The following is an 11,433-nucleotide window of genomic DNA, read 5'->3' on the forward strand; positions in this document are numbered from 1 at the left end:
GCTGTGTGGCTGCCAGAGCATACAGGTGGGAAAACAGAAATCAATCTTAACTTTCTTCTGCGTTTAGACAAACAAAAATAAGAACTGAGTCAACAAATTCACTCCATTACAGAATTCCCATAATATAATACTGGAGGAAGAAGGAATAAAACAGCTTCCTTTTTCAGCCTCAGAGTTTAGGCTTGCTCTTTGCATGAGTCTGAGAAAGCTTCACTTTTCATCTTTTTCCTGTTTTGTGTACTGCTTGGCTCCAGCTAGACCCCTCCCCCCCCCCCCACCCACCCAAAAGAGCTCTCAAGCCAAAGTCCCTCAGGTCAATTCATAGCCTACAGAGCAGCTATAGAGCAGATACGCTGCTTCTGCCCCAAACTTCTCCTTCACAACGTTTTGAAATAAAAAAATCTGTCAGTAAAAGTAATTATTTAGGTTTCTTCAAGAGAAAGGAGAGCAATGGGATGAACTTAAATACTCAGCAGTTTTGCCAGAGAACACATTAAACCATAAAAAAGGGACAGGAAAATGAGGACAACCCTTTCCTCCGAAGGCCTCCAGATTCACTAACAGGCTCCCTAGCTTGAGGGTGAGTGAGCTGTACAGGACCCTTCCGTTCCCTGCTGGTCTAAGGATGTCTCTCTTTACTTGTCTTTTTTCAGCGTCCTTCAACAAAAACTCGAGAGGGAAGTGAAGAAGAAAATCAGTTCAGGAATATTTTCCAACAGATTGCAGGGGATGTGAGTATGGAAATGATCCCTGTCTCTGCCACCAAGGCAGCTGAGCCACAACAGCACCGAAGTCAACTGCTTAAATCAGATCTCCTTTGAGATGTGGAGCTAAGCAAAACCAAATCAAAATCCAATTATGTATACAGCTATCCTCATATGTACATATAAGCTATTTCCATTGTGTACAAGGGAGCCTTATTTAAATTCATGCTTTTACTTCTATCACTACTTCAAGATGTATAAACAAGTTAGAAATGCAATACCCTTCAGTATATGCTTAACAGGGGAAGTTAAAAGAGACATCAAAGAACTGTACAAATCAAGAGGCTGCAAATGGGTTACAGAGATTTCTGCATTTTGGTTTTGGGCTCATACAGTGGCTTGAAATCAAAGGTCATTCTTCTAGTTGTAATTTAACAAGCACTATATGGTAAATTCAGACCTGCCTTTTACTGCAACCTCAAGAAAGATTTGGACTAATGTTTATATGAACTAGAATATTCTCTAGTTTAGAGAATGTGTATACCATACTGAAAAGTGACCAAAGATTTCATATAGTGTATCTATCCCTAAAACTACTTGCTTAACAAGGAATGTTATAATTAATGATATTCTCACCTCACTTCCCTCCAGGACATGGAGATCAATGCTGAAGAACTCAGGAACGTTCTCAATAACGTTGTAAAAAAACGTGAGTTTAAGCCTGTTTTTCAGTAACCCTGGACAAAGAAATCTGTGCTATAATGAAACCCTCCACCCTGGAGTTGCACTCTAAAAACTATGTATGATTTCAAACTCTCAAATTTCCTAGTTAGACTTTCCATGGGCTTTGCATGTGAGACCTTAGCAAGCTGAGCTTTTCATAGAGATCCTCTGTATGAGTGGTCCAGTCCTGATAATACAGAAATGAGCAAATGCTGATTGGAAGGAAGCACAACACAGAATAATGCAGCATTTCTAGCAAATTTAATGTCTAGTCAGACCTTTCTCCCTGTTTAGCAAACTTGGGCCTACACACTCTGTGCTTGCTGAGTGTGCTGCAGGTTAGTAGAGTTTTACAGAGATTTTTATTGTATATAACAGGTCAAAAAAGTAATCCGTAATTCACAATCAATAATGTTAATTAGAAGTCTTTTAAAATTTCTCTACCACTCATACCTTACTGGATAAAGTAGTTCTGGCTTCTACCTTGAGTAGAGTTACACCTACAAGGAAGAAGCGCTTGATGACTTGCATGATCTTCACTTAGGATCATTTATTTCAGATAAGGACCTACGGACAGAAGGATTTGAACTGGAATCGTGCCGCAGCATGATTGCTTTGATGGATGTATCCTTTTCTGGTGAAAGAGGAGTGCTTGATACCACACTAGTCCAGTTAGGTTCTATTTTCCATCACTACACACACATACACACAATTTAGTAAACCAGGGAAGTATAACAGTACATTATAGCCTGTAGTGAGACCACACAGCATTCCTCTTTGACACATCTCAACTCCAGTCATCTCAACATGAGTGTAAGTGGCAGATGAAATGATCCCAAACCAGAAAACTACAGAATCAGTCAGCCTATATGATACCTTCCTTGGGTATCAGGGACTGGACAACCCAGGTACTCAAGCATAATTTTTAAAGATTTTTTTTTAACTAAATCAACACATTTCTTACCAACAAGCTCACTGTATTTCTCTTAAGTTTATAATGTATTGTACATTCCACTGTGTGCTTTGAATGCAGGGCATACAGAAATTGTCTGAAAGCAAGTATAATAAAACACACAACAAAATGCCACATGGGGTTAGCTCTACTACAGCATCACTCAGTTTTCCTGTTTGACATAATCATAGAATCATAGAATAGTTAGGGTTGGAAAGGACCTTAAGATCATCCAGTTCCAACCCCCCTGCCATAACCAGAGCAAAATTGTAACTACAATCCAGAGCCATAATGGTTGGAGCCTAAACACATTTTTGTAAGTAGCTTTAGTTAACATTTTGCTTAGTTCCCAGCTCATTTTAAGCAAGGCAGAAAGAGCTTCACTCTAGGATAAAACTCAGTTGTCTTAAAAAACATCAGGTAAGCTCCAGATTTGGAGGTATTTGGAAAGAGCCCACTAAAACATCCTGCTCATGCCCTTCATAAGAGCACCAGGAGAAAGCCTCGCTCCTGTACCAGATGTTTGCTGCTACACAAACAGCACTTTGCACCACTGAAACAAATAATACACACAATAACCAAAGCAAATATTTTACTGCACAGCGCAGCCAGCTCTGAATGCTAAGGAGATCCTGAACTCAGTTTCACATCCATCCCTTCACCAGTAGTTACAGACTGAATTCATTTTCTCTTTAAAATATTGTGAGTTTTTTTTACCTGAATGTTTGCATCGCAGACAGATGGCTCAGGGAGGATAAACTTCGATGAGTTTCGACATCTCTGGGACAAGATTAAAAGCTGGCAGGTATTGTTGGGATCCTCAGTGCTGTTCTTCACAGCTTCTATAGCATAAAAAGTTGTGTAGGAAAAACAGAACTCCCTATGTATATTATAGCAAAAAGAAAAGCTTAACAAGCTGCAATAACAAGAAAAAAATTGCTTATAAAAAAAAAGTCCCTTCTCATGCTACTCACAACCTAAGCAAATAGCTTGAAGCTCCAGTACTCATTTAAGTACTACCCTCATGAGACTAGCTTGGAGGCATACAAATTGGAGAAAGAGGATGATGGGAACTAGAATCAGGCCTCACAGATAGCTTAATTAGGACAATCAAGAGAGAGCATTAACAGATTAACTCAAGTCAAACAAGGAGAATCTCTAGGGGAGGGTTTTTTGCTTCCCACAGCATGGATCTAAGTCATTTTGCTTTCTGACTGAGAGGGGCTCTGAGCTATAACCAAGGCTGCCCAGCTGCAGCAAACAGCAAAGGCACAAGTGCCCAAGGCACACATCCCATATCCATCAGTGGATACACTCAACAGGATGTTGAGGTTTCCCTGTTTTACTCCAAGTACAAGCTTTTTTCTGTTGTGTATTTATTGCTTTTCCTTCTTCCAGAAAATTTTCAAGCATTACGACACAGATCACTCAGGAACCATTAACAGCTACGAGATGCGCAATGCAGTGAATGATGCAGGTACTTCCCCCAGCGCCCAACAGCTGAAGAAACCTTATTTTGTTTTGTTTGTAAAATCTATAGTATCACTATAAACCTAGATGTAATGATTCAGTGACATTTCATCTTCAGCACTAGTTTGGCACATCAGGTACCAGTTCATCAAGGCACAAACGGCTATCTTGTACTTTACAAACCATGAGTGATTTGACCCTCTGCTATAAGGACAGAATTACACATGGATTTGAACTCTTGCCACAGTAGAAATTCAGGTCATTTTCATTTTCCAAGTTTCCATTCTCTCCAGGAAAGCTGTCAATGTCAAAAAAAAGAAATTTAAATACCTCATGCCCTGGATTTAACACACATTTTACAACAGTAGTTTCTCACTCTTAAGCTTGTAGGGTATGCATGCCCTTGCATATAGCAAACAACCAGCAGTACCCAAATCATGACAGACCCTGATGCAGCTGCAGCAGTGCCATGGCTCAGTTACAAGACCTACCTCCTCATCTATTTTTTACTATTGTGTAATTACGTTTTCATAACAACTTCCTCCTACAATTCTGTCACCAGTTTCTGTAGCTTTCCTCTTACCAGGCCCAGCTAAGATCTGGTGTAGGCCTCTCCTCTTCATATTCACAGCATGAGATAACTCATGTGCTATCAACCCTCCCAGATTGTCATTTCCAAGTGTTCTCCTGTTTTAAGAGAGCAGCTGGACACGGGGAAGCTCCTTATAACTGTACTTCATTTTATGGGGTGGATACAGCCTGAGCCTCATCTGAGCTGGCACCTGCCTATGGCCAAACCACTGTGGAGGCCTGACAGGCACCAGTGCTTCCCCTGTCCCTGTTCCTCTGCAGGGTTTCGGCTGAACAACCAGCTCTACGACATCATCACCATGCGCTACGCCGACAAGAACATGAACATTGACTTCGACAGCTTCATCTGCTGCTTCGTGCGCCTGGACGCCATGTTCAGTGAGTGGCCGCCCCAGTCTGACCGCGCTGCCTCCCCTCCTCACCCCCAGAACGCAGTCATACTCAAAGCAAAGCTCATTCAGAGCACTGCTGCCAGGATATAGTATTAATGGTTAAGGATATGTGCTCAGAGAATCTAAATAGGACATCCGTCTCATTCAAACACAAAAGAAACCACTGTGTCTCCCCTTGCATTACCTAAGTACCTGCACAAGTTCGCACAACATGAGCACAATTTGATTTGCTATCTGGGATCATCTTTATGCACACAGTTATTTAATCTACTCCATCTATTTTTGTTTCCTTGCTTTAGGGGCATTCCACGCCTTTGATAAAGATGGAGATGGCATCATTAAGCTCAATGTCCTGGAGGTAAACTGCTCTATACCAGTACTTCTAACACAATGTCACAATACTAAATTTTAATGTTATTATTCATTGCATGTATTCTCAAGAAAGCCTATCAGAGTTGGTCTGAAATTGCCACCCAATTGGTAAGAGGTCACAAAACCTCCCCCAAATTTTGCTACCAATTGTATATGGAAAACACCCACGATGTGCCAGCAACGGCTGCTCTGTAAGACTCCAGTTGGTGCTGAAGGGCATGGCTCTTCATATCACCTTTAAAGTGCTTCAAGAAACTTCTCAGATCTTTTTATTTTATGAGGCAATTTAAATCAAACATACTGATGTGGCACTAACTGATAATGGGGTTTAACACAGTTCTTTACTTTTAAAATCTAATTAAGAAGACTTAGGAAGTTTAAGCTTAAAAGAGCATCTTCTGCTCGGGAGATCATAAAACCTTCCAGTTTTCCAAGGGAAAGACAAATAGGAGCAAGAAGCCTAAGAGAAACCTCCCCACTGCTACCGTGCTCCATACTGTCAGCAAGCAGCTGCCTTCCAAAATTTCTTGGAGAATGCCAGCATGTCTTCTAATTCCAACTCTCCTTTTCAGTGGCTGCAGCTCACAATGTATGCATAACACTGGAGCCAGCGGCCATCTTCAGGATCACACTCAAGACTTCTATTTTTGAGTAACTTGCTCCATTCATCCCCAAGTACGAACAACAGCATTTCCTACATTATGTGCTTCACTTGTCGAGATAAACAGCGCATGGAAAGAGGCCCTGGAAAAAGGGACAACCACACTCCAGTAGGCAGACCAGTGCACATATTCTGTAACTACTTTTAGAACTTCCTGGCATTTTCCTTTGGGCAACGAGGATTAGTTTACTGATGACTTTTGATTGATGACAATCAAGCTTTTTCCACATGGTAAAATCATGGAGCATGCATCCTTACTCAGCTTATGCTGACAACCGGAAGTCTTCCCTCAAATCAGGCAAAACTGGGACTGTAGATGAATTGTGGAAGTCAGGTGTGTTTACTACCACCTTGTAATTAGTCATTAACTCTTGGTCCTGCTTTTGATACTACCATGTCAGCATCTTCATAATGGTGACTGAATAATTCACATGTGATTATGTAAGATTACATTATTAATATTATGAATCCCAAGCACTGATGTTGGTTGTTACAGATGTGGCTGTACAGATTGGTTCTCTGCTGTGCAAGAAACATGGGACTGCACTACCCAGGAACAGATTGGTCTATGGCCTTTGTGAAAGCAGCAGAACTAAGCACTTTACTCTCATTTTTAGTACCTCATAGTAGAGATTTTAAATGGTTTTTATTGTAACTGCAGTCTCTGTAACATTATGGAAGTTGATACACATCCAAGACAAACTCTTATAGATGCGAATTTATGCATCTATACAGACACACATCCCCTCAAAATCCTATTTCCCAACAGCATTATGTATTTCTTTATGGTAAGAGGAATCAGATACTATGTAAGCATGACCACTTTGGGAAGATTATTAGAATATGTAAGTACAGTCAGTTTAATTGACCCAAAAATAAAATCAGCTGGATTTTGGCCTAATTTTCAGGGTTGTTTTGGTTTGAAAGAAAACAAGAGGACAAAACATTGGGCACTCTTCCATCATTCTGCTGAATATACAGCAGCTTTTGGAGATTTATGTCCAGCACGAAATCAGCTTAATATCTCAGCCACTTGCCAGCTTAATCCTTGAAGTCATTGAAGAAAATAATTGAAAGGCTCCATAGGTATCAGCTTTAAGGAAGATAGGCCTTCAGAACTGGCCAATGGTTGATCAGTGTAAAAATGGAAGGAAAAATGAAACAGGCAAGAAAAGGTGTGAAGAGACCAAGACTTTGTCAGAAGAACCTTAGACTTGGTTCGCTAGTAGGGAAAAGGAACGACGCAATCCACTACTGTAAAGCAAAATTGTAAAAACAGATTGTAGCATCCATTTGAAGTTGTTCTGGTAAGTAGCACATTTAACTGAAAGGTCACTAAGAAAATGAAAACATTTTGACTAAAAAGTCCTTCACTGTAACTTACTCCAAAAGAGTAAGAAAATCCTATAGTTTATCTAAAGAAGAGCTATTCTCCTTTAAGTTTTGTTTTAATCCAAATCACATTTCTAAGATGACTGGAACACTGGGAGCCCTGGGTTCAAGCCATGTGTTATCTCCACTAAGCTATTATTTTCCATACAAAAAAGAAAACGGCAGAGATGTGCTTAGTTGGGATGTTCAGAGAAAAAACAAAATCTACCAGTCAAAAGATCAAAATTGGTATTTTCTATTGGCAACTCAAAACTGGTCCTTAAAGTTGTGATGAGTGAACCACCAGCAGCTCTAGAGAACTTATCTTCATAAGGGCCACGAAGCAAGAGAGTGAGTACATCATCTTCAAGGCACCCGCTGGTGCCCCCAATTTACCTGCCAAGCAACGAGGAGGTGTGAGGTTCTGGCACATTGAGAGCAAAAAACTTGCAACACTCCTGCCCGTGCTGGAGCTTCCAAGTGGCCTGTCTAATTTCATCCAGGCCTCTTAGAAAAGGGAAAAAGCCCAGAACAAAGTAAGCCTCTACTGAATGCTGTGAATCATCCTATTCAAAACAAAGAAGAGTCAGACTGACAAGCTGTAACAATATAGAGAACTTTTATTTTTTTATCTTTTATCTTCTTTTTTTCTTCTTTTGCTGTGTAAAAATGCATCATGAAGCTCACAGCTTTGTACCAAAGTGAGAAAAGAAACCCATGGTCAATCTGTGCACGTGTTCTACACAGCTTAAACTATTACATGTACAATCATGTGGCTTTATTCCACTTCCATTCTTCAAAGAGACCGTTCAACTATTACAGCAAAATGAAACTTGAGAAGCTGCCAGGTGTTTATAACAGAACATATGTCTACACAGTTTGCTCTTTCACAACTAAGTATTTTACAAACAGTAGCTGAAACCTTTTCCTTATCCTCCCTCACATACTCTGGAACTCTGGACAACTCAGACTGCTTGAATGGCAGTGTCCTACAAGCTGAAAACCAAGATTCATCTGTACATGTGTTTTAATTCAATAGAAGGGGAAAATATTTTCTCAACAACACATTTTGTTTCTGGGAACCTCCAGTTTATTGTGCATTTTCAGTTATTATTTACCCACGTTGTACAGTTTGAAATGCGGACTAAGAACTGCACTACTTCAAACATACTGCACAGCCAAACTCCTGCTATTTTGCAGAAGGCAGCTCATGTGCCAGTACATTAAATTCTGTAATCCACGTGTAAGTGACACAAGGCAAGCAGAAGCTGGGATATTTAATGCATCTTCATACTAACAGATGCAGCAGTTTTCCTTTTGTCCCCTTCCACATACAGAAGCAGCAGCAATATCCCATAGAGTGATTTGCACTGCCAATTGGCTCTAATTTTTCCCCTATCATTTGAAGGAAAAAGGAGAAACAAATATTGACCAATCCTACCATTGTCTTACTCAATACATGTGAGTCTATTAGTATGGGGAAGGTTAAGCTTTGCAGAACATGCGAACTTCAAGTGATCATTTTATGCTACTCACACCCTCCTTTTGGAGCTCAGGCAAGGCCTGGTATGCTATGACACAAGTTCTCAAGCTTCTGAAGAGAATGATGTAACTGGTTTCAGTAGTGCCTGGCCCATTCTTTGTATCATTAAATCATGCAATGCCTCTGAGCACTTTCTGTCTGCTGGGGAGGTTCACAGCTTAATAGACACAATGTCAATCCTGCTAAGAGGGAAATGGTGCCTTGCCCCCCCAAAGGGTCTGCTATATGGAGGCAGCCCTATAGTGAGTCCAGAGCTCCTTATTTAAAACTTGACTAACAAGATAAACACAGGTAACCACAAAATAAACCTTCACTCTACTCACTCTTCCACCCACAACTTTTTACTTGCATAAAAAAACAAACTGAAAACAAAACTACTCCTGAAACAGGCTTCAGAGGTGCAGTACTGCTTTTCAGGCAGAACAATTCAACCAGAGGTGTATCAGCAGTCAAAACCCTAAGTTCCAAGACTGGAGAGGATGCCACTAACGGCTACCAAGCTAGTATATTAGTTTGGCATCTCTCTTCGGCAACTGCCTCCAGAAGTGAACGGCCGATACCAAAAGCTGCCCTGAAGGGGGAAGTCATGTTTGACCAACCTTACAGCCTTCTATGAGGAAGTAACTAGGTGGAGGGATGATGGTAGAGCGGTAGATGTGGTTTTTCTTGATTTCGGTCAGGCATTTGATACTGTCTCCCACAGCATCCTCATAGGTAAGCTAAGGAAGTGTGGGCTTCATGATCAGGTAGTGAGGTGGATCAAGAACTGGTTGAAAGGAAGAAGGCAGAGAGTTGTGGTCAATGGGGCAGAATCTAGCTGGAGGTCTGTGACTAGTGGAGTCCCTCAGGGGTCGGTGCTGGGACCAGTGCTGTTTAATATTTTCATCAACGACCTGGATGAGGGAACTGAGTGTACCCTCAGCAAGTTCGCTGATGACACTAAACTGGGAGGAGGTGGCTGACACACCAGAAGGCTGTGTTGCCATTCAGCGAGACATGGACAGGCTGGAGAGTTGGGCAGGGAGGAACTTGATGGAATTCAACAAGGGCAAGTGTAGAGTCTTGCACCTGAGGAAGAACAACCCTGTGTACCAGTACAGGTTGGGGGTTGACCTGCTGGAAAGGAGTGAAGGGGAAAGGGACCTGGGGATCCTGGTGGATAGGAGGATGACCATGAGCCAGCAATGTGCCCTTGTGGCCAAGAAGGCAAATGGCATCCTAGGATGCATTAGAAAGGGTGTGATTAGTAGGGCAAGAGAGGTTCTCCTCCCCCTCTACTCTGCCTTGGTGAGGCCGCATCTGGAATATTGCATCCATTTCTCACTCATCAGTGTTTACAGATATGTAAAGGGTGGGTGTCAGGATGATGGAGCTAGGCTTTTTTCAGTGATATCCAGTGATAGGACAAGGGGCAATGGGTGTAAACTGGAGCACAGGAGGTTCCATGAGAACATCAGGAAGAACTTCTTTACTGTAAGAGTGACAGAGCACTGGAACAGGTTGCCCAGGGGGGTTGTGGAGTCTCCTACGTTGGAGATATTCAAGGCCTGCCTGGACAAGTTCCTATGTGATGTACTCTAGGTTACCCTGCTCTTGCAGGGAGGTTGGACTAGATGATCTTTTGAGGTCCCTTCCAACACTCGGGATTCTGTGATTCTGTGAAACCTCCCCACAGAACTCCAGAGAAACCTGTGGATTTCCATAGCCATACAACAACTTCACTGCAAATGACATCCTCAGGAGAAAGCAGCACAGCATTTTCCTCTGACCCCCTGGGGCATTTTAAAAATTGTTAATTCAGGAACTAAAATTCTATAAACACTCATGCAGCTCTGCTATTTTCCTGCCTCTTACCCACTTTAAGATGCTTACCATATATCTGAAATTACTTACAAAGCAGCAAAAGGCATCACTGTTAAAGCTGGATTTCACAGGTCCAGACTTTTCAGAAGGACTGTTTTCAAGGCAGATAAAGAAGTATCATAGACTACACGAAAAGGAAGTCTGCTTCTACCAATTAGGAAAGAGAAACCCAACAACCAATCAGGAATGCAAATAAAGTGTAGTAACTGTTTACTGCAACAACTAGTGAGAAAGATCTTCACATGTTCTGAAAACAGATGAAAGAACGTGAAGAATCACAAAAAAGAAGTAACAAAATCTACTCTCACACATTAGTTTTCAGAATGCTTGTCCTCAGGGCACACACCTCCACACCTTCACTTCAAGCACAGTCCATGAAGGACAGCTTCAGATATTCACATTGATTTATGCCACACTTTTACATGCTCCCTTAGGGAGGTTCACAAAACCCCCCAAAACTACTCTTCAGTATCTGTAATTTTGGAAATGGTTTAAGTATTATGCAGTCTTCTGCTCTTAGGTCATGGAAAAAAACCCCAAATACTCTCAAGACTTAAGAGCAATCCAGCCTGCATCAGAAAACACTGACACTGCTCAGATCTACCCAAACCTGTTTCTCCCTTGAACTGCTTCATCCACACACCACTATAATAAAAATAAACCCAAAGCACAAACACACACCCCAAAACCCAAAACCAAACCACCCTTGAAACAGCCTGGGGTCTGAGCCACGTATCTGGGATTTTGCCTGGCCACAAACAGCTAACAAAAACCCCAAACAAATCACTACA

At 41.5% G+C, this 11,433-nt stretch overlaps 1 protein-coding gene across 5 annotated transcripts in view; it reads left to right on the forward strand.

Annotated features, from left to right (window-relative positions):
* Positions 1-6,757, forward strand: part of CAPN3 (calpain 3) — a 28,060-nt gene extending 21,303 nt beyond the window's left edge. For 3 of the 5 annotated variants that reach the window (XM_005143908.3, XM_034062401.1, XM_034062402.1), the window contains 8 exons: positions 654-731; positions 1,356-1,413; positions 1,987-2,051; positions 3,116-3,184; positions 3,778-3,856; positions 4,702-4,818; positions 5,132-5,190; positions 5,777-6,757. In XM_005143908.3, the coding sequence (XP_005143965.2) occupies positions 654-731; positions 1,356-1,413; positions 1,987-2,051; positions 3,116-3,184; positions 3,778-3,856; positions 4,702-4,818; positions 5,132-5,190; positions 5,777-5,803 (552 nt within the window). In that variant the 3' untranslated portion in view covers positions 5,804-6,757. The remainder of the gene's footprint in view (positions 1-653; positions 732-1,355; positions 1,414-1,986; positions 2,052-3,115; positions 3,185-3,777; positions 3,857-4,701; positions 4,819-5,131; positions 5,191-5,776) is intronic. The other 2 variants (XM_005143909.3, XM_005143910.3) reach the window with 1 other exon arrangement.
* The last annotated feature ends 4,676 nt before the right edge of the window (positions 6,758-11,433 follow it).

Source organism: Melopsittacus undulatus, chromosome 4 (assembly GCF_012275295.1).
Source record: "Melopsittacus undulatus isolate bMelUnd1 chromosome 4, bMelUnd1.mat.Z, whole genome shotgun sequence".
Taxonomy (NCBI): Eukaryota; Metazoa; Chordata; class Aves; order Psittaciformes; family Psittaculidae; genus Melopsittacus; species Melopsittacus undulatus.